At 41.8% G+C, this 27,702-nt stretch overlaps 2 protein-coding genes across 4 annotated transcripts in view; both read left to right on the forward strand.

Annotated features, from left to right (window-relative positions):
• Positions 1 to 2,065: 2,065 nt before the first annotated feature.
• Positions 2,066 to 9,799, forward strand: CCDC28A (coiled-coil domain containing 28A). Of its 2 annotated transcripts, XM_083498249.1 has the most exons (7): positions 2,066 to 2,239; positions 3,041 to 3,186; positions 5,763 to 5,957; positions 7,282 to 7,445; positions 8,230 to 8,384; positions 8,924 to 8,946; positions 9,279 to 9,799. In XM_083498249.1, the coding sequence occupies exons 3-7, from the start codon at positions 5,800 to 5,802 to the stop codon at positions 9,331 to 9,333; spliced, it is 555 nt and encodes a 184-aa protein (XP_083354375.1). In that variant the 5' UTR covers positions 2,066 to 2,239; positions 3,041 to 3,186; positions 5,763 to 5,799; the 3' UTR covers positions 9,334 to 9,799. The 2 variants fall into 2 exon arrangements, with proteins under 2 accessions (XP_083354375.1, XP_083354374.1); XM_083498248.1 differs by lacking the exon at positions 3,041 to 3,186 and having other exon boundaries at positions 2,074 to 2,239.
• Positions 9,800 to 11,075: 1,276 nt separating this feature from the next.
• The window catches only part of ECT2L (epithelial cell transforming 2 like), a 32,073-nt gene continuing 15,446 nt past the window's right edge, over positions 11,076 to 27,702 (forward strand). Inside the window, exons 1-13 of one of the 2 annotated variants that reach the window (XM_083498230.1) lie at positions 11,076 to 11,412; positions 12,370 to 12,632; positions 15,103 to 15,215; positions 16,775 to 16,937; positions 17,795 to 18,047; positions 19,074 to 19,195; positions 20,707 to 20,807; positions 21,332 to 21,470; positions 21,771 to 21,939; positions 22,958 to 23,083; positions 24,321 to 24,413; positions 25,505 to 25,690; positions 27,127 to 27,230. In XM_083498230.1, the coding sequence (XP_083354356.1) occupies positions 12,459 to 12,632; positions 15,103 to 15,215; positions 16,775 to 16,937; positions 17,795 to 18,047; positions 19,074 to 19,195; positions 20,707 to 20,807; positions 21,332 to 21,470; positions 21,771 to 21,939; positions 22,958 to 23,083; positions 24,321 to 24,413; positions 25,505 to 25,690; positions 27,127 to 27,230 (1,743 nt within the window). In that variant the 5' untranslated portion in view covers positions 11,076 to 11,412; positions 12,370 to 12,458. The remainder of the gene's footprint in view (positions 11,413 to 12,369; positions 12,633 to 15,102; positions 15,216 to 16,774; positions 16,938 to 17,794; positions 18,048 to 19,073; positions 19,196 to 20,706; positions 20,808 to 21,331; positions 21,471 to 21,770; positions 21,940 to 22,957; positions 23,084 to 24,320; positions 24,414 to 25,504; positions 25,691 to 27,126; positions 27,231 to 27,702) is intronic. The other variant, XM_083498229.1, reaches the window with a different exon arrangement.

Consider the following 27,702-nt stretch of genomic DNA (forward strand, 5'->3'; position numbering starts at 1 on the left):
CATAGATCGAGCTGCCTGAGGTAGTAGTCTCACCTTGCCTCATGGGTGGGGTGGCCCTGGCCACCATGTACATAAGTCTCAGGGCCACTTCAGAAGGCTTTACAAATCACACCACAAAGAGCAGCCTGCAGTTCTCAGAAGAAAGTTAATATCTGACCTGCGCTTCCTGGAACAACTGCCACTTTTCAGTAGCAATCGATGCCTGCATAACAGCTGAAAAATGTGACACTATCCTCCTGAAAACCACTGCTGGAAAGTGGTAGCTGCATCTAGGGATACACCAAGTTGGAAGTTACTTCTTCCACAGTTTTATACTTGGGGATGGTTGGGCACTTCACTTGGAAAAATCTGAACAAGTGTTTAGGCAGAAGCAATGTGTGTAGCTGGAAAATAGATTTCATTACGTTTACTTCAACTCAAAACTACAGTTAGTTTGTGCTATCTTTGCAACAACTATTTAATTCACAGTTTATCTCTTGATGTGTCATTATCATAATAAGGTTTATAATTAACTGGGACAGATTCCATTTTAAAATACAATGCACTTCTGCCACATGTTTCCTGTCTGTCTTCCCTTCCCAATATTGGCATAAACTGGCAAAGCAAACTCTTGCATGGAAGAACAACAACAAAACACCACCACAATGCTGCAGCACAGCACAGGATCAATGCAGGGTGAAGTAAAGGGCAATAATTTGTGACTGCAGTGAAGTGGCTGCCTGAGAGCTGGCCTACCACAAGTTCAATTTCCAGAACTGTGTTGACAATCCTAAGTAATCATTTCCATAGAGAGCCACAATTACACCCAAAATTACATACTGGACAGTACTACTCCTTTCCCACTCTAGCAGGATAAACATGAATTTGGCATTGTTGTTTCAAATTCTGAGCAGCAGCTAACTTGGAATCTACAGTGCCCTGCTTAAGGGCACAGATGAGCCAAACTGAAAGCCACATTTGTTTATCCGCCCCATGCACATAAAACACGAGGATAAGTCTATTTTTTTGTAAGAAAAGGTGCCTATGGAGGAGGGGAAGTGAACTCTGCCCAATCTTCTCCCTGCGCTCCATCCCTACAGGCACTTTTCTCCCCATGCTGGCTCTGCTACCAAAGAGGGTCAGCCTAAGGGTGAAAAGTGTACGCAGGAATGGAGCGTGTGGCGAAGACGGGGAGAGGAAAGGTTTTATTTCCCTTCGCTCACATTCACCTTTCATTCTAAAAATTAGAGGCTTCAGCTGAATCTTGGAACAGATGGACATCGTCAGGGTTTTCCTGCAGCAACTCGGTAACTGAACACCAGTGCTTCCTGTTAGTGTAAGGGAACGTAGGAGAGCTGGCTCTAAACACTTGCTTGGCATTGAATCCAGAAGGGTTTGCATCCGAATGAACATGCATACGATCGGGATATTCACTGCAGCGCTGGAAGCAAGCAAGAAAGGAGGAGTGCTATGAATTCGCACAACAGAAGAAAGAGAGAGAGGAGAGAGAAAAAGAGGTCGAGGGTGCATCACTGTATTGGGGAGAAAGAGCAGCAGCGCTCTGGAGCTTTTTTAAATGCTCCGTACTTGAGGAGCAGAGCAGGTGAGCCGACGCAGCCCCTGAACAAGAACAAAAACTGAAATCTCTGCATTTCCTCTCATTTCGTTTTCCGCCTGAGAGGGCGCTCCCCTTTCTCTAATCAAGGGCCCGCCCTTATTGCGAGCCTACCTACGCGCTCCACCCTTGCCAATTCTGGACAATTAGCAAAGCCAAGCAGTGCTACTCTCCGAGGAAGGGCTCGTGCCCACTTCCCTCTTCCCTCTCCCTTCCAGGATCATGCTGCTTTTCCTAATAGGGTCTCGCGCGCGCGCGCTCTCTCTCTCTCTCTCTCTCTCTCTCTCTCTCAGCCGCGGGGGATCACGGGAGTTGTAGTCTCTTGGCGTTGAAGGCCGCGCCCCCTACCCGCATCGAACGGCTCCTTTTTCTTCGTGCGCTCCCCGGCCTTCCTGTAAAACACCTTCCGCGCCCCGCCTATTTCCCCCCGCTTCTCGAAATGGATTGTGGGAAATGTATTTTTTCTCTCGACGGAAACATGCCGTTTGGGATGAAATCGTACTACAACTCCCAAAATGCAAAAGAACTATCACGCGGCACGGGAACGCCCCCGTGAGGCTCTTTCAGGTCACATGACCATCACGGATGTTGCTTCCGTAAATATCAGGCTGAGATGCTTCAATTCGGACAAATGTGAACTCCCAGGTAAGGTGGATCTAGGGGTGGGGGGAAGAATTTTGGTTTCCGTTCTCTTCCGTCAGTCAGAAAAGACATTTACTTGGAAAAATGTGGTAAAATTGGCCTTCTAACAGCCGGAAATTATTTCTAGCACTCCGATATTTTAAATGTGATCAAAGGCTCTACCAGGGTTCTTTGATCTGTTCCTTAAACATATTTTAAAAATATGCAATTTTGGGAATAAGTACCGACTTTAAGTTAGGTGAGATTTTTTTGTTTCCTGTGTTTTTGCCACGCCCTCGTAGAACAGCAACTTTGTTTTAAATTCTGCATTCCCCTCCCCTCAGCTTTTAAACGAATATCATGCCGGGAAGGAGTTGGTATTTTTTAATTGCCTTTTAAAAATTATTATTAAAAGTGATTTACCTGATGCTACTGCTTGCCCTGCAGCAAATTGGACCATCCATCTTCATCAGACAGTCATAGAATTGTAGACTTGGAAGGGATCCTGGGGGTCATCTATTCCAACCCCCTGCAGTGCAGGAATCTCAGCTAAAGCACCCATGGCATATGACCATCAAGCCTGATTAAAAACCTCCAAGGAAGGAGAGTCCACCACTTTACAAGGGAGTTTGTTCCACCGTTGAACAGGCCTTGCCACCAAAAAGTTCTCCCTGATGTTTAGTCAGAATCTCCTTCCTTGTAACTTGAAGCCTTTGGTTCAGGTCCTACAAAGCAGGAGAAAACAAGCTTGCTCCAGCTTTCATGTGACATCCCTTTAGATATTTGAAGGTGGCTACCTTATCTTCTCAGTTTTGTCTTTTCCAGGCTAAACATACCCAGCTCCCTCAACCATTCCTCATAAGGTTTGGTTTTCAAACCTTTGATCATCTTCGTCTCACCCTCCTATGCACACGTTCCAGCTTGTCAGTATCCTTAAACTGTGGTGGCCAGAATTGGACACAGTACTCCACGTGTGGTCTCACAAAGGCAGAACAGAGCAATACTTAATCTAATGGCACACTGTTAAGATTTGTTATTTGGCATTAGGCTGTCTATGAACGTTAGTAAGGCTTTAAAATATTCTTCTAGCAATATTAATCAGATGTAATTCGACTGACAAGATTTGCATCACGTCAACCAAGTGACAAATTCCAAAAGAGTCACTATGTTGGTTTGTCTTAACAAAAGCAAGAAGAGTCTAGTGGCACCTTGAATAGTATAATTTTATTATGGCCTAAACCTCCTTTGTTAGATAGATAAAGTGGCCTGCAGTTAGCCATAATTGGAATGTTAATAGGTGGTCATGCAACCTTTTCTGAATCTGTTAGTACAGAGGAGGGCAACCAAAATGGTTAAAGGCCTGGAAACGATGCCTTATGAGGAATGGCTAAGAGAGCTGGGCATGTTTAGCCTGGAGAAGAGGAGGTTAAGGGGTGATATGATAGCCATGTTCAAATATATAAAAGGATGTCATATAGAGGAGGGAGAAAGGTTGTTTTCTGCTGCTCCAGAGAAGCGGACACGGAGCAATGAATCCAAACTACAAGAAAGAAGATTCCACCTAAACATTAGGAAGAACTTCCTGACAGTAAGAGCTGTTCGACAGTGGAATTTGCCTCCAAGGAGTGTGGTGGAGTCTCCTTCTTCAGAGGTCTTTAAGCAGAGGCTTGACAACCATATGTCAGGAGTGCTCTGATGGTGTTTCCTGCTTGGCAGGGGGTTGGACTCGATGGCCTTTGTGGTCTATTCCAACTCTATGATTCTATGATTCTATTAGCTTAGAAATGTGCAGCCTAATTCTAATGTATATTTACTCAGCAGTTAATTCCACCAAGTTCAATGGAACTTTATTCCAGGTAAATATTGTAACTTCAATATACAATAAAAGTATATTGCTGTGGTGGATACAGTTGTAGGAACCTGTGCACAGCTAAATATTAGTTACTTATATTTTTCTTTTACTTTTTTGTGCTATGATTGGATAGACACTTAAAATATGGTCATATTTGGGCAACATACCGTATTTTTCGCCCTATAAGACACACTTTTCCCCCTCCAAAAATGAAGGGGAAATGTGTGTGCGTCCTATGGGGTGAATGCAGGCTTTCGCTGAAGCCTGGAGAGCGAGGGGGGTCGGTGCGCATGGACCCCTCTCGCTCTCCAGGCTTCAGGAAGCTATCCGCTAGCTGTGGGAGACCCAGCTCTCCCAGGGCTAGCGGAGAGCTTGCCTGCACCCAGAAGCTTGGGGCGCGCTGAGCTCCCCACGCCCAAAGCTTCGGGATTGGCGCAGCGGTCCGCTAGCCCTGGGAGAGCCGCGCGGCTCTCCCAGGGCTAGCGGACTGCTTGCCGGCACCCAGAAGCTTGGGGTGCGCTGAGCTCCGCACGCCCCAAGCTTCAGGATTAGCGCAGCGGTCCGCTAGCCCTGGGAGAGCCGCGCGGCTCTCCCAGGGCTAGCGGACTGCTTGCCGACACCCAGAAGCTTGGGGCGTGCTGAACTCCGCACGCCCCAAGCTTCAGGGTTAGCACAGCGGTCCGCTAGCCCTGGGAGAGCCGCGCGGCTCTCCCACGGCTAGCGGAGACCTTGCTGGCACCCAGAAGCTTGGGGTGCGCTGAGCTCCGCACGCCCCAAGCTTCAGGGTTAGCGCAGCGCTCCCTGCACGGCTCTCCCAGGGCTAGCGGACTGATTGCCGGCACCCAGAAGCTTGGGGCGTGCTGAGCTCCGCACGCCCCAAGCTTCAGGATTAGCGCAGCGGTCCGCTAGCCCTGGGAGAGCCGCGCAGCTCTCCCACGGCTAGCGGAGACCTTGCTGGCACCCAGAAGCTTGGGGTGCGCTGAGCTCCGCACGCCCCAAGCTTCAGGGTTAGCGCAGCGCTCCCTGCACGGCTCTCCCAGGGCTAGCGGACTGATTGCCGGCACCCAGAAGCTTGGGGCGTGCTGAGCTCCGCACGCCCCAAGCTTCAGGATTAGCGCAGCGCTCCGCTAGCTCTGGGAGAGCCGCGCAGCTCTTCCATGGCTAGCGGAGACCTTGCCGGCACCCAGAAGCTTGGGGCGCGCTGAGCTCCGCACGCCCCAAGCTTCGAGATTAGCGCAGCACACCTGGGGGGGAAATAAATTTTTTTTCCCTTTATTTCCCCCCCAAAAAACTAGGTACGTCCTATGGACCGGTGCGTCCTATGTGGCGAAAAATACGGTATATTTCCCTGTATAATTATCTAACTGTAAAATAGTGATCGATAGGCTACCTATTAAAAAATATTTCAAGCACAGATATTATTAAATGGCATTGGCCACACAAAAGCTAAAGCCAGCTTGCAAGCATAACATTCCAATTCTATGCATATTTGGAAGCAGAACCTTGAACAATGGGGATTACTTTTTATTAAATGCACGTAAGAAATGTTTATATCTTTCTTCCTGACTGCACTCTTGAAGTACCTCACAGAACTTAAAGTATAAGTAAAAATACTCTAAAATTGATCTGTTACTATTAACCATGCTCTTCATTGGCACAGATAACACTATATATTATTTAATCTTTCCTCCTCAGAGAAGCATTAACCATATAGTACCAACAATCTGTGAAAATGGAAGAAAGAAAAACTAAGAGAAGGAGTCCCAAATCATCCACTTCTCATGTCACTCAAGTGGTCAACAATAAGAAAAATTCTGTGCCTCCTAGCAAAAGTACAGTGTTTTCAAACCCTGCACCACAGCCACCTTCACAGAAACCAAAGTTTAAAAGGTAAATGCTCATATGTTGCCTGTTGTTGTCAAGCTGCTGGCCAAATTGAGACTTTATACTTTTCAGGCAGAGAAAAAAAAATAAAAGAAGAAGAAGAAGAGTTTGGATTTGATATCCTGCCTTTCACTCCCTTTAAGGAGTCTCAAAGCGGCTAACATTCTCCTTTCCCTTCCTCCCCCACAACAAACACTCTGTGAGGTGAGTGGGGCTGAGAGACTTCACAGAAGTGTGACTGGCCCAAGGTCACCCAGCAGCTGCACGTGGAGGAGCGGAGACGCAAACCCAGTTCCCCAGATTATGAGACTACCGCTCTTAACCACTACACCACACTGGCTCTCTGTGATTTAGGCTGCAGTCTTACACCAACTTACAGTAAACGTCATTAGATACAATGGCTCTTTATTTGTTTGTCCCTATGGCACGGCGAGCCACGTGTAGACTTGGATTTTCAGTGATTGCTTTTTTGTACTACAGTTCTAATGAAATCACAAAAAGGGAAAAGTAATCAAACTAAATGTACTTCAGAGAGTTTTACTGTTTTACCAGTTATCTTTCTGCAGCAAGGCACCCAAGACTACATACAAGCATATAATATAAATTCACTAAAACAGTAACAAAACAACCCAGAAATACAAAAGATTGAGTAATAATTAAATGCAGTACTTTTTCCTCAAGCAAATACTTTGTTTCTAATGACATAAAGTCTGCATTGTTGATTAATTTCATGTGATCTTGTTTAAAATTTGTTTAAACTGCAGATATTACACATTTTCAGAATTCTGAGGTCTGTTGTTAGCCTACTTTTAATTTTATAATACAGGGTTTTTGAAATAGTGGGTTGTTGAATGCTTTTTAGAAAAAAATCTAACACATGGTTTGGATAGTCTTCAGTAAAACAATGATACCCTTTAAAAGTTTCCATTTAGAATTTGTCAAACATTTTTAAGGAGATAAATCCTTGTCATTCAAGCAGTTATCTCTAATTCAGAAATTAGCATGCAGCCTTTCTTAGCTAGGAATTTTCCATGAAATCTTTGCATGATATCAGATAGAGCTCTTTTTCTTTCTTAATGAAATGTAAAATCTAGAGAAGCTGTTTGTACAATCAGGTAACCGTATCACTACCTTCATAAGTTTATACTGTGAACTGCAAACTAGAACACTAGTTCTGGATATAGCATAATGGATCATTTGTAATATATTTGTGCTTTTGTCCCAGGATGATATTTTCTTTAAGGCATTTGTCACATTGTACATTCAAGATAGCAAAAAGACTGAGAGCACCAAGAAGATGGTAATAATTTAAATAACTTCTTTTTGTCAGGGGCATGAAAGAGAAAGCCAAAGCACCAGGAGCAGAAAGCAAAGGAGCACAGTCTGCTCCAATCCAGCACTCATTTCTCACTGATGTATCAGATGTTCAGGAGATGGAGAAAGGACTTCTGAGTCTTCTGAATGACTTCCACTCTGGCAAACTTCAAGCATTTGGTAACTTGGCTGCTACTTCTCCACTTCTTTCACATGTGAAAGTGTAGGATATGGCTGAAAGTCTTAAGTGTCTTAAAACTTATGTGGTGTTTCAATAAACCATCTCTCTCTCTCTAAATCTGGGTATCTGTAGCAGAGGGGGCAGATCATGGTACTATTGCCAGACTTCGAAGTACAGTTGTACCTCCGGTTGCGAACAGGATCTGTTCTGGAAGTCCGGCCGCATCCCGAGGAATTTACAACCAAAGGTGCCACTTCCGCACATGCATGCGGCGCAGTTTAGCGCTTCTGCGCATGTGTGCACGGTGAAACCAGGAAAATACTTACAGGTTTGCCGCGTTCGCATCCTAAAAGACACACAACCAGAGGTGTGCATACTGTACTATAGAGCTATAATGTATTGTCTTAAGCAGCATACTTTTGCCAGTGTAAATCTTCTAATTCTTTTATACAGTCGAACCTTGGAAGTCGAACGGAATCCGTTCTGGAAGTCCATTTGACTTCCAAAACGTTCGGAAACCAAAGCATGGCTTCTGATTGGCCGCATGAAGCTCCTGCAGCCAATCGGAAGCTGTGGAAACCGGGTCAGACGTTTAGCTTCCAAAAATTGTTCAAAAACCGGAACACTCACTTCTGCTTTTTGATGGTTCGGGACTGAAACGTACGAGTTCCAAGGCATTCGGCAAACAAGGTACAACTGTATTGGAATAAGTAGAAGAGATGATCTATTCCTTTACCTTTGTCAGAACTTTGTTTTGATATTTCTGCATTCTGATTGTTTCAGGAAATGAATGTTCCATAGAGCAAATGGAACATGTAAGAGGAATGCAGGAGAAGCTGGCCCGCTTGAATCTAGAGCTTTATGGGGAGTTGGAAGAACTTCCTGAAGATAAGAGAAAAGTAGCTAGTGACTCCAATCTTGATAGGCTGCTGTCAGATGTAAGTATAAACAACGAGGATTTGCTTTACACTGTCAAATCTGTATTCAGAAATTGGGAAGAGCTGAATGGAAGTTCTTGTAACAATAAGAACCACATCTATAGATGCTAAGATTAGTTTTCTTAAGCACTGTACTTCTGTTCTTGACTGAATAGAACTCTGAAGCTGGCTAATTCCACTGCTGTCTAAGCCTAAGCTTGGGCAACCAGAATAATTCTGAAAATGGTACAATAATTATGGTAAACCTGAATTTAGTTTTGCAGTGAACCAGAACAAGCATCTGTACTGGTTACCAAAATTCTTTTGGGCAAAGTGCTGTTTGGTATCTATAAAGCCCTTGGGTCCAGGGCACCTCCTTTCATATCATTGGTATAATCAGCCTTCCTCCAGTGGAAGACTCCATTGGATCTCAGTCCTTTCTGTGAATGGAAGGAGCCCTCCCACTTGCAGAAGAGACACACTGAATCTAATTAACTGAAACTTGATTGCTTGGCTAATTTATCACGATCATGCTGATTCTCTGTTTTTTTGCATTGTAGCTGGAAGAACTGAATTCCTCTATGTATCCTTTTTGTGAAATGGCCTATGCTGATGAAGCAAGTGTTAATTGTCCAAATTGTACACCTTAGTTCGTAAGCAAATTGTAATGATGAATCTAGGTTAAACAATCTGACATCAATTCAACTCCTCAAGCAACCTTTCATTTTAAGGCTTTTATTTTAGGTTGTGTTAGATTAACAAACCCATATTCTCCTATGGCTTCTTAATAATACTCTGCTTTTCTTGCTATTACCTTAAACATTGCTGTTTTCAAACTACATATAATACTAGGAAAAATTGATGTTTTTATAGTTCAATCCTGTAAGATGCAGTTCCTTAACTTGCTTGTTTCAGACAAAAACTTCATTTAGCAGATGTTCAAGATGTTCCGAATACCAGCACAAGCTAAAATGCACCTTGTCTTTGTTTGTGTTTCGGAAACCCAGGGTGTCTTATTTCATTTCCAGTGGACTCTCTTTCTTGCTTCTGCAGCAAAGTATTTATATGCAAGTGAACATATTCACACATTCCTCTTAGCAGATGCGAGTTCTGCATATCTGTCAGGGTTGGAATCTAGGGTACAGGATGACCATGTCTTGCTGCTATGCTTTGTATTACTGCCTTATCGACCGTGAAGTGTTTGAAAAACTTGAAAATGCGTTTTTATGCTGAGTGTTCGGATGATTTTGAGTTCTATATAAGTATGATTTTTAATATAATATGTTCAACTTTGATTAAATTAATAATGGAGCGTGGTGTTCCTTTAGCTTTCCCACAGTGCAGACAATCAGCTTAGACGTTTCTGTGTTTCTTTTTGTGGGTGATGCTGTTAAATGAGTGTTTAATTTATTTCGGCAATAAAATGATTCTAAAGATTGCTAGTGTTTTTCTCTACAGTAACAATTTATATGTCTACCACAGAGAGGTTCTTTAAGTGTGGCTTATTTTGGTGGGGGCAAGGGGAGGTATTATACTGCAGTATCAGGGCTTGAGTCAGGCGTAGGTCAACAAAAAACAATAAATCACCCAAGGCCAGTGAAGTTAAAACTTTATTCAAGTTCAGGCCTAGCAGTCTCTTCCTAGGAGGTCTTGCCCCGATGACACAGTTGCAAGGACTAAAGGTCTCTTCCTTCCCACCCTTCTCTAAGGCTTCTCTTCTGGGTTTTTCCTGCACAGTCTTAAACCACGTCTGCACATGACTAAACTCTGTTCTGTACTTTTCATTTCTCTGTGCGTTCTTGGAGACACAGGGAAGGGGAGCTGGTCGTAGCAGGATGGGCAGACTCCCTGGATTCTTCAGCAGCCTCTTGACTCCCTTTCTCTCCAGCTTCTGCTTCAGCCTCAAAGTCTGAACTGTACTCTGCCACAGATTCTTCTTGCTTACTAAACCCTGTTGCCACTCCAGCTTTGAACACCCCCTCTCCTGAGTCCCCCCCCCCCGACAACTCATTGTTCTCCCACTGCCAATCCCCTGGCTCTGAGCCTTCTCCTCCTGGGGGTTCCCCAGCAGGTGCCTCTTATCACTGCGCCCAGCCAGTCCATGACATACAGAGTTTGCTTTTGTTTAGCCCATGGTTGGTTTTTACTCCCTGAATCTGAAGATCATTTGCGTTCTTTGTTTTAAAAAGCTTATTTCACACCTTTTTCAAAGAAGAACTCAAGCAATAAAATATGAAAACATAGCCACGAAATTGATTAAGTTAGTCCAAGAACAACAGTTAACATGAGGAACTAATAATTCCAGTAAGAAGCACTCAGCAACACCAGGAGCAAGATGTAAATAAAGTTCTGCCATGAAGATCTGAAACTTGTTTTGAGACATTCATTCTTTTTCAACCCTTAACCTTCATCAAAACTGCAGAATATCAAAATACAAAAACAGAAGAAAACCTATACAATCACTTTTGAATAAAACTCTGTGATGTTGGTTTTTTTAATGTAGTGTACCAAAGGTTCTGACAGGCCAACAAATTTCAGTCAAGCTATGGAAATGATGCACCAGATAAAAAGGAGTTTCTTTTTATATACATCTATTTTTTCTTCAGAAGCAAGGAAAAGGTGACTTAAATGTAGATGCATTGTAGTCAAAAGAGCTTCACATCAATTAGTCATTCTTCTAACACCCCTGCTAGATAGTCTATGATTATTGCGTGTGTAGTTGCTGATTTCTGCTGGCTGATTTCTGTGAAATGCATTGGAGTCCTTCCAGAAGTAAAGGTGACATCCTAAGAAATGTAAGCTGACAGCTCAACTGACTATGCCAGTGTAAGTCGAGTCAGAATTAGCCCAGAACGATAAAAGAAGCTTTCTCCTTTGGTCCTGTTTCAGTCCTCTTGGCTGCAAGCCCAAAGTGCCTTGTGTTGTGTACTTTGGTTCCTATGGAGATGTAAGGAAGTACTGACCTTCAGCCAATCCTGCAGCAGTTTTGCATTTCATACGGCAGGTCTCTAGTGGCTTCTTCACGGGCCAGAAACGATATTCTACTGAGGTAAATACTGTTCTTGTTCCCTGTTTTTCTTTATAGGGTGGAGGTGGTAAAAATAGACAAGATTTTGTTCTGTTTGGTTGTGTTTTTAAAACTGCAGGAGTTGATATTCTCATCCTGCGGTAAACCTATGAAACATGGCAGGCTCCAGAAGAAAAAAGGAAAAAAATAAAGTATGTGCCACTAATAGAGTGGTGCACAAAGGATTAATTTGTAACATGGCTAAGGAGGAAAATGTGAGCAGCTCAATGGGAATAATGACGGAGCTGAGAGATTGATTGTGGGTGCTGAAGCATGAATTTTGGCAGGTTAAAAATCTAGCACATCTTCCATGTTCTAGAAACAAGTGAAGCGTTCTTACACTGAGTCAGACCATTGGTCCATCTAGTTTAGTATTGTCTACACTGATTGGCAGTGGTTCTCTACTCTTTGAGGCAGGAATCTTTCCCAACCCTACCCAGAGTGCCAGGGATTGAACCGGGGACATTTTGCATGCAAACCAGATTCTCGACTAAGACAACAGAACAAAGGAGAGAGGGAAACAGAGACCGACACAGTATAAGGAACTGTATGGAATATTAAATTGATCATAGAAGTAAAATACATGTTTGCTATGGAAACAAACGGAAAACAATTTCAAGCTTTAAAAAAGAGGGTTTTAAACCACCATCTTGTTATATTTTTGCCCCATTTTAATCAATGCCTGGTACCTCCTTTTAATGAGCAACATGTTTTAATGATTTCCAGAGGGGTAGCCACGTTACAGCACCATCCCAACCATGTCTACTGAGAAGTAAGTTTTGTTGAATTCAGTGGGATTTAGTCCCAGGCAAGTGAGGTTAGAATTACAGTAGTCTTGGTCTCTTTCAGGAAAAAAGCAATAAAGAGTTGTGGCCCCCAAGGCTGATGTGACTCAGATACATATTCAATGAAATTCTAAACCCAGAGTTTATTTTCCAGGAAGAAGAGTCTCTCTTCTGTTTCTAGGCCTTTAAGCATGGCTGTATGAAGTGTGTAGCTGCAGCGCTATTAGCCACGGAAGATCTACAATGACCACAGCTGACACAATACATGCATCACACAGTGTTAAAGAATGGCATTTGGAAAGCTTAGGGTTGCTTGCAGGAGGCACAAAGAGCCTGGATCAAAATCAGACTACAGAAATTTTGAAGACACGGTTCAGTACTTGGACACCTATTGAAAACAAATCTCTTAACAATCAGGTGAGCTGCAGTCACACATAATTCATTTAATCATTGTGCTTTCGGCCTTCATTGTACTCCTAAAGCTTACACACACACACACACCCTTGCATTTTGATTCATACTTTCATAATTTGAGTAGGAAGGACTTACATGTTTTCAGATATATATTGATGTCATTGCTGCATAGGTGTGCCTGCCAGCTGATGCCTTCAAATTCTGGAGTGACAGGAGTTCTGACCGCTAATCCTTGGCCTTGCCTAAACCTATCCCCACTCACTAAGTGCAATATCACAGCACTTGCATAAGTTATGAAATGTCAACAATGATGCCCGCTGCAGGTCAGGACTATCTGAGGCATCTTTGAAAAGTGGTATCTACATCGTAACTTATAATCAACTTGCTATAATTGTTACTGAGAACAAATAAAAGAAATAAAGGTCTTTCCCATGGACATCCACCTACAGAGAAAAGATCCCAATGGGTGCAAGTTAAGTCTGTACGGCAGCCTCATCTGCTAAGACATTTCTAATGGAACTTCCATCAGTGATGTATTCATAGATGAATGGGCTGCACCAAATAGCCCCCCACTTCTGCCTGTACAATGCAAACATGGAAAGAGGATTTGCCAGAAACCTCCCTTGGGAGCAAGTCCTTGGCTCTTTTGTATCCACCCAATGTTTCATTCTTTATGTCTCAGAATGGGTCCAAACAGTAACCTCCACACCCACAGAGAAACAAAGTCCTGCCAACTACAGGTTTTTACATGTTCTTTAACCCCCTTAAAGGGGATAGAAATACTAAGTCCCGTTTTGCAGCTATTTTATGCCTCCTTCTGTCTCTTCACAACAGCAACAATAATTTTTGATTTATATTTTTAAAACTTATATCCCACCCATCTGGCTGGGTTTCCTCAGCCACTCTGGGCGGCTTATAACATATAAAGCACAACAAAACATCAAACATTAAAAAACAAGATATCCTATACAAGCAACAAACAAACCAATAAATCAATAAAACCAATAACAATAACAATAATAAACAGTTTACAGTGGTACCTCGGGTTACAGACACTTCAGGTTACAAACACTTCAAGTTACAGATGCTTCAGGTTACAGACTCCGCTAACCCAGAAATAGTACCTCGGGTTAAGAACTTTGCTTCAGGATCAGAACAGAAATCGCACAGTGGTGGCGCAGTGACAGAAGGAGGCCCCATTAGCTAAAGTGGTACCTCAGGTTAAGAACAATTTCAGGTTAAGAATGGACCTCCAGAACGAATTAAATTCTTAACCCGAGGTACCACTGTATACCCAAATTAAAGTAACCGCCAACCCCAACTAAACATTTAACTAACACCAACCCAACAAAAATGAAACAGAGGAACCAAAATTAGAACCATTTAAAACATTTTAAAGCATTTTAGCCAGTTGCCCACAATAATCATGCGAGGTAGGTTAGGCTGACAATCGGTGATGGACCTAGTTTAGGAAGTGAGCAAAAACAATGGAAAGTGATTTTAAAATATGTAACTGAAAATGCTGAGAGTTCCCAAAACGTTTTTTGTTGTAGTAGGCTAAACGTTTTGAAGCAGCACATGCTCAAGAGACCTAAAAGAACTACACTGGCTCCCAATACATTTCCAAGCACAATTCAGAGTGTTGGTGCTGACCTTTAAAGCCCTTAACTGCCTCAGCCCAGTATACCTGAAGGAGCATCTCCACCCCCCATTGTTCAGCCCAGACACTGAGGTCCAGCTCCAAGGGTCTTCTTCTGGTTCCCTCACTGCGAGGTTACAGGGAACCAGGCAGAGGGCCTTTTTGGTAGTGACACTCTCCCCTCAGATATCAAGGAGATAAAACTTTTAAAAGATATCTGAAGGCAACCCTGAATTGGGAAGTTTTAAATGTTTTATGTTTTGCTGTGTTTTTGTTGGAAGCTGCCCAGAGTGGCTGAGGAAACCCAGTCAGATGAGTGGGGTATAAATAATAAATTAGTAGTAGTAGTCCATAACAGATTATGTAGTAATAAATCTGCCAGTCTTTAAGATGCCTCAATATGTATTTTCTGGTACCTTATTTCATACATTCCATTTTGGAGGGAAAGAGAGCCCTGTTTTGGGAATTGCACCAGTCCCCCAATCACCTCCACACAAAGGCCTATTTGATTTTCTCTTTTTTTGTGTCTATGTGGCAGTTGCAGGCACACTCTCAAAGGAAAGATGTTTAATGTCCAAATTAGATGGGGCTCATTCTTCTTCCCTCAGAAAAGAGACTGAATGCTCCTTGAGTTTGAAGCAATGGGACAGTAACACTGACGGGATTTCATAATGGTGCTTTCTTGCCACAGAGCTGCACTTCCTAGAAATCCCCAGTGAAAGGGAAGTTTACAAAAGATGACTTTATGTCAGGGTGTGAAAGATGAGTGCCGGGGAAAACACTGTGTGATGGTGGGAGCTGCCCTTTGAGAGAATCCTGTGATTTCCCCCCCAGCTCTTTCAGGAAAGAGTCAGACTGATAAGTCACTGGTTTGACCTGTGGACGGACAAGCAGCGCAAGCAGTTTCTCCATGGCATATTGATCAAGTGCAATAAGTCACAACTGAAGTAAGTGAGCCACAAGTTGTTTCCCAGGCTGCGTTTTGTGAAAAGAAATAATAGGCTCCACAGAACACCTCTGGCAAAATGGATCTTTAACTCAAGTCTGGCTGACAATGCTTCCAATTTTGGTTCCTCTGTTTCATTTTTGTTGGGTTGGTGTTAGTTAAATGTCCAGTGTTCACAGAAGGCAAAACACTTACCCGTACACATCCAAATGCAGGAGCTGTGACCATATTGTGTTCTTGCAAGATGGGTACCTAAAATTAAGGCCTATGTAGAACTGCCTGGTGAAATGCATTTTGACAGAAAACAACTTTGCAATAAAGCATACCAGCCTTCTTAAACAATGCAAAATACCTATTTATTTCTGTTAATGCTTTGAGAAATCTGTCTCTCTCAAATGGCCAGTAAAATATGAGAATTGAGATATAACGATGGCCGGTACATGGGACCTTTTTCTTTTCTTTTTGCATGACAGAAAAACTGCTGCTAAGACTGGGCTGGGGAAACTTTACTCCAACTCCTATCAGCCTCAGCCAAGCAACACCAATAATAAGGGATGATGTGAGTTTGTAGTTCAGCATGTGAGTTTCTAGTTCTGGCAGGCTAGAAATCCCTCCTCTCTATGAGATTAGGTTAAGCAGGAGTCCAAAGCTTGCATTTGGCTTTGGCCATGAAGCTTCATACAGTAGTGCTAATTCTTCCAGAAATGGTCTTCTGTGAATTTGTAACTTGTGAAGCAGCCTTAAATTTAGAAAGCCACAACCATGTAGTGAAGCTGCTTTGAGCTTCTCAAGGGAACAGTGGGGTGTATGTGTCATAAATACCTACAGTTTTTGCAGTGACCCGCAATGACTGGGTTGAGACATAACTTCAAACTGTAGTTTGCTTTTATGTCTGAACCCAAACTTGCCCGCAATCCATGGTTTATTTGTAGACAACAAACCAGAACCTGAAACCACTGTGTTGAAGTTAGTTTGTAAATTACAGCTTGTGCTAACTGTGGATTGGTGTTGTGTCAGTTCAGAGACCATTGACAAACCACAGTTAAGGTGATTGCTCTGCCTCAAGAGGCTGCAGCATTGTAGAGATGGAAAGCAACTTATGAAACTAAGTGCTGAGCAGACAAGAGAAATCAAAACTATGTTTTGCCTGTTATGTCTGGAAGTTCAGACACTGCTATGTCTTCTTAACCAGAGTTACTGAAAACCAGTTTCACCCAACATCAGAATCCAGTCCAAATCCCAGTGTGCATGACACAGTAAGCCAAACTATGACTTACTGGGACCACTGTAAAATGTAGTTTCCTGAAGAGGAGCTTGTAGCTGCTTTGTTCCTCCTCGATCCTTTTCCACCTTGGTGCACAAATTTGCTTTGCCTTATGATGTTGTCTGGCTTCATTTGGTTTACAGTGCCACACAAACACTGCCAGTATCACATTTATATTCTTCTGAGTCTCCTGGCAATAATTCTTCTGGATCTTTCCATAGTTCCTGAAAGGTGGTAATTAGAACCTCAGCAGAGGGTATTAATAACCACCCACTTAGGCTTGTCCTGTTTCACAGGTTTGCTGAAAGATGGTTTGTAGAGAATATCTCAGTGACCAAACTGGATTTCACCACTGTACTGCCACGTTTCATATCTTTGTACATATTCTCCTTTCTCAACGCTAAGGACCTTTGTGCAGCGGCTCAAGTCAGCTGGCATTGGAAGTTTTTAAGTGAACAGGTAAGCTTTGGGTCTATATCTCAACTGGGGGGGACCTCAGGCCTGGTGGCCAAATGTGACTCTCCAAGCCTGGGACTCTCGCCATACATGCACTCTGCCTGGCCACTCTCTCTCTTCCCTGGCCATCCCTTTTGCATCCTCTTTGCCTGTTTTTTGCCTGGCTACGATGTGTCCTTAACCTATGTGAATGCCTTTTTCTTGCTTCAATGATAGAGAAGTGTTTGGAGAAACTAGCCTACTGTACAAAGATAACATTTACATCATTGCCCTGCCCTCTTCCATGTGGCCTCCAAACAGTTGCACAGAAGGGAATGTGGCCCTCATCCTTGGTATATATGATCTTCACCAGAGCCAAAACTACATTTTGCATTTGGTGCAAGAACACTGTAGTCCTCTTTGGGCATTTAGGACACCTGGCATATTGCACATGTGAGGGAGGGCTGTGGGGATGAGCATGCTAGATCTCTGACCCCTATCACTGTTGCCCTCTGCAAGTTGGGAAATTGCCCCACTTGGGGAGCCTGCTTCTTCTCATGTAGGCTCCCTACGTGGTGTAGTCCCTGGAGAGATAGGACTTCTCTGTATGATCCTGGACTTAAGAATAAACTCTTAAGATGTGCTTAGTCAAGGTAGCATTTGGCTGAATTGTACTTACTTGGAAAAAAAAATATTCTGCTACTTCTCTTTTTTTTAATGTGAGAGTATTTTAATATTGAAAATCACCTTGTGGGGGCTGTGCGCCCCGAAAAGTGGATTTAACACACTTTTAAATAAGCCACACTTTAAGATTCTTGGATGTTTAGACAACATTTTCCTTTGGAAAACAAGCCTCTGTTTTTTACTTCCCTACTCAAAAGGATTGTCTGTGGATGCCGAAATGCATTATGTTTGGATGGTTTCTACCATACTTTCCTGAAAAAAATGAGTATAGTGCTTGGAAACAACATTATATTGCTTGTGCAACTGACCTGGATTACTTAACTCCGAGGGAAGTTGCTGGGTCTTATGGAACACTGAGTGAACCTAAACCAGAAAATGAAGACCAAAAAGAAAAGCTACGTGAAAGATGTCTGCGGAAAATTATGAGAGAGAGATTGACTGTATGCAAAAGTAAGTTGGATGAAATTGTGACTTGATTCAGTTAATGGGACTTACTTCTGAGTAGACATAAGATTGCATCATAAAACTATCCTCCAAGGACTAATATATTTTTTAAAAAAACAAAGCAAACCAGCAAAATAATATATTACACAGGAAAGCAGTGAATGTTTGGTTGTGTGATGGATCTTGTTTCTTGACGCATGCAGCAAAGTGCTAAGAAAGTTAGAGCACCACAGTAATGAATAAGGCTTGTGCACAAGAGCGTGGGTACATTCTCAACCAGTTCTCATTATCTTCCATGGGACTTGCAGGGTAGATGGTGTCAGATTGTCCTTTAGAGTAACATCCAATGATTGCATGAGTGGCAACCCACATTCCTCTGAAAAGCTTCTGCTGTGATATTTCAGTTTTGGACAACTGTTCTGCAGACCTACAATGTTTAGCAGGTCCTCTTGACCCCCTGGGAAGGGCTACAGCAGGAAAGACAGGAAGGACAAGATGACTTCCAAAAGCTGCCTTCCACTCATGCAACTGTTGGCTACAACCTTTAGTTTTTAATGGTGTACCTGAACCACAATGGTGTTCCTTCTAAGCAATGTTTAAATAGTGGTTTACCCCTACAGAAGCAAATGGTCAGAACAATTACAGTTAAAAAAAAATTGAAGGAATAATTTAATAAATAGTATTCTTCATTTGTTAGACTTTTTATATGAAAATTAAATATGAGAACATGTGGAATTCTGGTTTTGTTAGATGTGGTTTTCTGACATGCATATATGAAAAAAACACAAGCATGTGCTTGTGACATGAGGTTGGCACATGGATTCAAACATGTACATACCTTCTATTCAGGTCTGTAATGTGTGCAGCAACTCAGGTTAGCTTAGCTACAATCTATACCCAGCTACATAAAAACTTTTTGAACCAATTGAAATCATCCAGTAACTGCGGAAATGTACACAGGGAGCTTTCAGAATATTCTGTGCCTTTTGAAACATCTGGGATTAAACAGCATTGCCCCATGGTCCTTTTCAGAGGAATTAATCAAAGTTCGCCCACCTTGGAACTCGGGATTTTACAAATCTGGATTTCAACCAAAGTTGCCCCAGACTGTCCATGACCGAGTTAGATCAGCAGCAGCATTGTTTCTGATGAAGGTATTTATTGTTCCATCATGTGTTGCTATTGTTGTTTCTGTTTCAGTGACACATGACTTGAGTCTTGTCTCTGTCAGTTCCCATGAATGAGGCTCAGTGCTTGAATAGGTGAAGAATGCATGTCAGGAAGGCCAGTGGTGGAGGCACCAGCCAAGGCTCCAGACCTTCTGCTCTCCTCCTTGCTGACGTGGCTTGTTTATCTGCCCTCATTGAGTGAGCAGCACAAGGAAGAGTGACTCTGCTCGATTTGCCCCCCCCCCTTTGGGAGGAATCTGTGCTGATCTAACGCAGAGGAAGAGTCCAGGCAGCAGGAAAGATGGAGGGCAGACCAGTAATACCATCTTGCCCAGCAACCCCCCCCCCAAAAAAAACCCCTGAGCTTCTACAAAGTACTTCTACAAAGTACCTTTTCTTCTTCACAAGTTAGCACCTGGAATCTGAGAAGCAGAATTTCCTTCCTTTTAATTTTCAAAGCATGGCAGTATCTCTAATATGTATACAGCGGTACCTCGGGTTACAGGCACTTCAGGTTACAGATGCTTCAGGTTACAGACTTCGCTAACCCAGAAATAGTACCTTGGATTAAGAACTTTGCTTCAGGATGAGAACAGAAATCACACGGCGGCAGCACGGCGGCAGCGGGAGGCCCTATTAGCTAAAGTGGTACCTCAGGTTAAGAACAGTTTCAGGTTTAGAACGGACCTCCAGAACGAATTAAGTTCTTAACCCGAGGCACCACTGTATTTAAAGGTTGCAAATCTAGAATGTATGATTTAAAAAAAGAGTTGTCTCTGCAATTAAATTACAATACCTCTTCCCCAATAAATTGGAGACTGTAAATATTTCACATGATTTCCCCCTTTGTGACTACCATGACCACAAAGCATTGCTTGATATCCTATTCAGATTACAGTTTTGAGGAACCCAGTTTAGCATACAGGGGTTTTGTTTTTCTTTTAACAAGGCCTCTTATTCGATTCTATGAGAGAATCATAGAATTCTGTGATTCAGTGATTGATATGACTACAGACACCACAGTCAGGGGAAGATTATAATATTTGATTTCAACCTCTTAGCAATCCTGGCTGGTTAGACCGAGAGAAACTAACTTTCCTGAATCTCCTCAGTCAGTTTCAAGCTTGACTGCAGAGTAGGAAAAGGGAGTCTCCAATAAAAACACCAAAACCAGGTTCAATGTTGCTGCAGAATAATTGTTGACCCAATTGGCATCCCTCTGCGGCTGCATGTACTTGAAAAATAAACTGCAGAAAGATCCAATTGCAGTTTTTTAAGTGTAAAGTGATACACTTGGGGTGGGAGAGAGAATCCCAGCTTCCCATAGACACTGATGGGATCTGAACTGGCAGAAAGAATGTGGAGGTACCTGATAAACAGAATGTTCATCACCCATGATGGAGGATGGAAGCCTGATGCTTAAACTAGGTACCACCACAACCACCACCACCACCAACTACTCTTTCTCATTTAATATTTTCTCTCAATGATTTTAGAATGGAACGCCTTCCCCGAAGGAAATGCTTTTCAAACATATTTCTGCAGATGCTAAATCTGTGCCACGCATTGGTCTGGAAGCTGAGATACTTCCAAAAAGGTAAGCAGGATTCGAGATTTCAGAATATCTGTCTTAACACACAATTTTTAAAAATAATATCACATAATCTGTATCTATGTTCATACTGAAACTGAATAAAGAAAAATGTTTAAAAGGGGGGGTATCACATGTTAAGAATAGAAAAGTCCCAATTATGTGGCACAAATTAATTCAGCAACTAGCTGTTAGTGCAACCCGAAATGCGAACTAAATGCATATATTTTTGTATTGCCTGGATAGAGGCATATTGGTGAATTTTTGACTGTGTTTACATTTGAGAGACAATTGTAAGTAAGAAGTTTGAGGAAGGCCAGACCCCAAAATGTGTGCGTGTTATGGTCCTACTGAGGGCTTGTTAAAATGTAGGGTGGCAATGGGTCTTTGTGCCTTCTTATTCCCTCTGCAACCAGTCTGCATGGCTGTCTAGCATATGTAATCTCATGTTTTCATTCTGTGTATTTATTATTAAAAACCAGTAATTCTTTATGTCACTTTAACCTTAAGTTTCACTTGTATTCTTATAGAAAGAAGGCTGCTGGCAGCTGCTCTGATCCTGTCTTACCTCACAGACTTCATCGGACTGTTTTACAAAAGGACCCTAATGAAACACATTCCCCTCAGCTACGTCTTATCTTGATATCATCCCATGTTCCTGCTTATGAGGTATTCTCATTGTCTTATTTACAGCAAGTGAAGTTAGGACTTTGTAAAACGGTAGTTTTGAACAATTCATAAAATCTGAATAATATTTTGAATATAATTTAAATTCCTTTAATGCTTAGTCATAAAATAGTAACGAAATATTCAAATAACCAGGAACAGGGTTTTTTAAACATAGCATAATGTAAGAATAGCCCAGTACCTTACCATTAGTATAATTCTCAAAGACCAATTTCCATCCATGTTTTCCACTTTTTCTGCTACTTTTCTATTCAGTATTATGTTTCTTTATTCTTATTTTAGATGATTGTGGACAGTATTAAGCCTGGAGTGATTCCTATAGTATATGATCATAGTGGCACAACCTTGGAAAGCCTCCTTTATTATGTAGGAAAGGCCTTGGATGGCCAAACGGTAAAGAGTATTGGGATTATTACTGATGGAGACTCCAGAGGGATTAACCTGCTTCAAGGTGGGATTCACTTAAAGTAGTTAAACACTTGAACTGAGCATATCACATTTGGTATTGCAGAGCAATATTGCAGGGAGAAAATCAATGAAATTGGCAAGTTTCCTTTCCTTTAATAAGCCTTTAGCAGTAGGAGCCTGCTTTGAGACATGTTGTAGTCAGTGAAGAAAGTCTAACCTGCACATGGTTCTGAATGTGCAGAATGATTTTCGCAGAATATAGTTACTTCAGAGAGAAGGTGGCTAGTGCTATATGAAATACAACTGTTAAAGGAGAAGTCTGAACAGTTCACATGATTAATACTGGCACTTCACCCCTGCAAATGCCCTCCAGGTCAAGATTTTACCAATGTATACATTTAATAAGATGTCATTATAGGAATACGGTTGTTATCTATACACTTTGCTGCTTTTATATTTATTGGTTATATATAAGTCTTGTCAACACTCTGCCCATTAGCACAGATCTGCCCACAGAGGTCTTCATTGGTTGGTATCTTCAGGACTCCCTCCCCCTACTGAAATTAGGCTTGCATGAAGCATTGTGTTGTAAGCAATAGAATACATGCACATTGCCATTTGTGTGTGGTGCCCACAACAGTGTATCCAACTTGCAAAAAGGTTGGTGCCTCATTATTAAGTAATATTTACTGTTTATGGCATGATCTATGATGTATTTATGTATGATATGATATGAGGTATTTGTTGATACTATTGGTATGCTATTTATTTATTTATTTTAAAAAACAAACTGCTTAATAAAAACAGCAAGTCCCAAGTGGTGTGCATAAAACAGTAAAATATCAATAAAATGCAATTCAACAGAATTTAAAAATATACATGACTGATTTATATGACCACATAGACTTGATTAAACCTTAAAAAGGTTTTCGCAGGTTTATAAAAGTGAACAAAAATGGTGAGATATGTTTTGCATGATATATATAACATTACATTATAGATGTGTTTTAAAAAAATCCTAACAGATAGTTCGCTTTGCTGACTTATTTGATTTCTTTAAGGCTGTAGCGTCAGTACCAAGAACCTTCTTAAACCTGAGGTGAAAGAATTTTGGGCAAACTTAAGAAGCTGTGTGATGCATCAGGAAGGTGGTTATATAGACATCTTTGTCCCTCTGGCAGCTTCAGGTCAGTTCTGTTGGTGGCAATGGCTGGTCCTTCTATGTTACTTATGAAAAGTCTAGTCAATAGGAAAACCCAATTCTCTGACATCCATATAATTATATTCATTTAGTGGCCACAGCATTATTTGTTCCCACCACACGGAGTAGGAGCAAGAACTATGTGTAGGATTAATTGGCAGTTAAAATGGCTGAAGTATTTGTTGGTTACAGCTCAGAAAGTTTGACAATGGGTGAGGATCTAGACATTGGTTGGCCTAAATGCAGGCTGATACTTTCCCAGCTTGTGTAAAGGAGTAACATAGACGGGAGTGGCAGGAACCTCCTGTCCACCATGACGCAAACTGATATACTTGGGTGTGTTACTGGTGTGTCATCTCCTAAGTTGGCCAAGACTTTGAAACAGCATCCCAAGGTCCCTTAAGTATATTCTCCAGTGGGGAGTGAGGCAGCAACCCAGTTCTCCATTTTACTTGAAGAAATAATGTCCTGAATGTAACAGCAGCAGTGTTAGTTAAGAAAACTGTAAATGGTCAGTGAATCTATCTTGCCTCACTTCTTCAACTAGGCAATGTAGACTGATATTGGAGTAAGTTTTAACAATCAACTTCTTGAATACTGACTGATAAATGGGTAGATTTTTACCCTCTTGAAGATTTTAACAAAGTTTAGATGTTCATGGCCACTGGACTAGTAAAAACCTATAATGTTTTATATGTTGGTGATGTATAATTGCCAAGGAAGGTTAGATTAGTTCCTTATCTGTCTGGGTGGCTAATATGTTTCATTCTGGCAGGCTTCTAGTGCATTCAAATTGTAAGCTGTGACTATTAAAAAATTGTTTTATGCTGGTTTATATAATCTATGGGTTGGATGCAGACTTTGCTTCCACTGGCAAATGGAGGTGACTTTTGCCGATTTCCCCTTGCCCTCTGTAGCAGTCATTGACATCTCCTGCATTGACATCTCCTGGGATGGGAGATTGTGCTGTGGGTTGGGCTGAGGTAGAAGCGCTTGTGAAAATCGCCTCCATTTTCTGACAGAGGGATGTCTGCAATAGAATAGAAGCCTTCAGTGAACAAGAGGCTTTCCGTCTGTGGAAGATGAAGTCTAGATCCAACTCTTCATTGTTAAATATATTGAAGTTTAGTGTTGTAAACCACCCTGGGGTGCTGGTGGAGCCAAAAAGCAATTTTAAAATGTTTGAATATTACATGACCAATATGAAGTATGTAATTTTGCAGAGGCAGGAATGGAGGTCCTTTCCCAGCTGTCTCATCTAACTGGACTGTTTTTCCGAACTCCTGCAGGAATAGCAACCGGATCATATCAACACAGTAAGTGAAAACTACTATACATATGCAGAGTTTGCATAAAGTATCTGATTTCAATGCATACTTTAGATATGTTAGGGCCAATCCTATCCCCCCTGTGGTCACTTGGCCACAAGCAGAGGCTGTAGCAGAAATGCTGGCATCCCATCACAAGCAAGGATGGACGGACTTTTAAATGCATTTGTAATCTCCACCGCCAGAGATTCTTGCAAAGAGCAATGTTGCCTTGGTTTTAGGAGGGTGAGGCCACTGAGAGCTTGCACATTGTGGGTAAATCACAATTAGGCATGGCACGGCTAAATGCACCTATGCTCTGACTTGGCAGAAGGCAAATTGATATATATTTAGACTATGGTTGTAAATACCCACCACCTCTCCCTTACATGATATTAGGCGCACACACACATATTTAAAGGAGGCCATTAAATTGCTTGTTATTGCTTGTTAAGTAATGGCATTTCAGAAATAACTTGTGTGTAAAACATACATTGTATTATAATAAAAATGCTGCATATAAAAGCAATGGCTGCGTATCTCTCCCATCTATTGATAAAACTCTGTTTAGACACTTGGCCAAGTACTGTATTTATAGTGTTGAGTATCTCAACAACTGATTTAGTGGGGACTGGAGAGAAGAGACATTGGGCCACCATTTTAATGTATATGCAGCATTGGTGTGATTTTCAAACACAATTAGCAGCTGTTTATATTCTTAAATATATTGGATAAATACATTGTGCTCACAAAAAGCAGACATATTGACTAATCTGTTCCTCTAAGATATAGCTAATATGGTGCCCTCCAGATTTTGCTGGACTCCAGCTTCCGCCATCCCATTGGCAATGCTGACTGGAGCTGGTGTGGGTTGGAGTCTTAACAACATCTGGACGGCACCATGCCGGCTGCCCCTGCTCTAGTTTGTACAAATCTGTGGGATTTAAAAGTCCAGTTGAGTATCATTAACACAGCTGGTTTTATCTTGTAAAACTGAGGCTAATTGTGTTCTCATTATACTCACTGCTAGAGGGAAAAAAATATGAAATCTGTGGCAGAGTAACCCAAAGAATGGGGAATAACTTGCTGTGTCGTTATAGTTCTCAGTGAGTGGTTGGGAAACCAGAAAGATAGTCCTCCTCCCCCATCCATCTACTTCACTGAAGCAAAACTGCAATTGTGGCTAAGATTCACAGAATTGCTGGAAGATGCACTGAAGGCTGTCAGGAAAAACCTGAGACCCTATTTTTGTGATTTGCAGAAGAACATAACTGGCAAGATTCTTGGTAAATTCTCTCTCTGTTGCCTTCAAAGTAACTTTTAAATTAGAAATATTAGAATTATTGCAAAGGGTTATACCATGCACCTGAAATTCAGCATTTTTATGAGACTGTTGAGGATCACTTCCTATTCCATAATATATGCATGGCTCAATTCTTATTTGATGTTCTGTTCTCAAGTACAGAATTCATGTGCACACAGCAAAGTATGAGGAGCGTCTATGTAATTTTCATTGTGGTCCCATTCAGTCAAGTCCCAATCATGAACAATGAGCTTGTATTTGTGGTTAGCCTAGATCATAGCTATCAACTTTCAGATTTGAAAATAAGGGATCAGCAGCCTCACCTGTCCCAGGGACAGTCTACGGGATATCTAATAATCTGGGATAGCAGTGGGAAACAGCGGGAAACGGCGCTGGAATAAGGGAATTTCCCGCAAAAAAAAGGGAAGGTTGACAGCTATGGCCTAGATCATGGTTAGCCTGGATGATATATTTTCCTCTGTTTGGAGGAAACTTGCCTGTGTGCACTGCTTATAAGTGAGATGCTTAAGCCTAAAATGCATCTTATATGTTTGGCTGCAATGTCCACTCAAGAGGATGGAAAAACCCTTTTGTTCAAAGATACTAATCCACATCTGCTGACTCTTGGTTTTTTGTTTTTTGTTAACCAAAATACAGTATCATATAATCAGGTGGAGTCAGTAAGGCAGCCAAAATGTTTAGGTTTCTTGTTACCTTGCTTACATTCCCAAATATGATCAAGTTGGTCAAATAGATTAACGAGAAATTATGAGATGTCCCTCCTTAGCAGCAGGGTTTAGTGTAATCTGTTTGAGGACGAAAGCAATCCAGTGTTTTTCCTCTGCTGCATAAAGACACATGGCTTGTTTGCTGAAGTAAGTTTGTGTACTTACTGTGTCATTGACCCCTACTTGTATTACTGCACAGCAGCGTAATTTGCCTGAATACACTGGGTGTTCCTGAAGTTTGTGGAATTTAAGTCTTGTAAGTTCTTGAAGGTCCTGACCTACTCCTGCTACTTGATTGACTAGTGCAATTAAAGCTGGATGTAGTCATATTCATTCCTTGGGTACTAAAGTGAAAGATAATCAATTTCACCTAAGAAAGGTTAGCATCACTTCATGGTGGGATCCACCAGCAATTAGGCCATGTGGAAAGCTCTGGCTAGCATATGATCAGCTGCAACACCAATGCCATAATGCATTTGAGGAGTGAGCTGATGCCTTGGAACTGATGATTAGCCAGAGCAGTTGTGTCGGCCTTGCTGTCAATTGCATGCTACACCTCGTCAGATAATCTAGTTTGCTGTGGATCCCCTTTAGCTGTCCAAAATAAATAGATGAAATAAAATTGACTCCATCTTTAATGGCACGTCTGTTGCATCTTAAAAGTGACTAATGTGTAACTATTTATGTGCAGGTCAAATTATGTTTGATGCTGTGAGCTGGTCAGATGTTCAAGAAAAGCAAATAATAGCTGAGGTTTTGGTTGAAGGATTAGTTGAACTCTCAAGAGGAAATAATGTAAGATAAGCTTATTCTATTTAAGTATAATGGTTATGCCCTCAGTTTTGATTTTTGAAGCTTGCCATTCCAGAGGCTATTGTGCTGTATTTAAGCCAATTTAATGGACTGTAACATTGGTGGGAGCAGAGAATATTCTCATTGCCAAGACCCTAATTGGCAGGCTTATGGATAAGAGGTCTCCTCTTTTTAAAAACTTATATTAGCTGTGCTGAAACCTGGCCTTCAGTTTCTCCAAACTTTTATTCCCCTGCAGAAGTGAGTTTCAATTTTCTGGTTCGTTCTTGGGGCACTGTAGAATTTCTTTACAATTTTGTGGGGCGTGGGGTTGAACTGAACTTATTGTTGAGAGATAGCTGAGGATGGTGTGTGGGTGTCTGTTTTTCCTTTCCATTTTGTGGCATTCAGCCTCCTGAGTGTTTCCTGAACTGAAAAAGCCTCTTGACTATTAACTGAAGCACAGGAGGCTGCT

The sequence above is a fragment of the Podarcis liolepis genome, assembly GCF_965112155.1.
Source record: "Podarcis liolepis genome assembly, chromosome: 3".
NCBI lineage: Eukaryota > Metazoa > Chordata > Lepidosauria > Squamata > Lacertidae > Podarcis > Podarcis liolepis.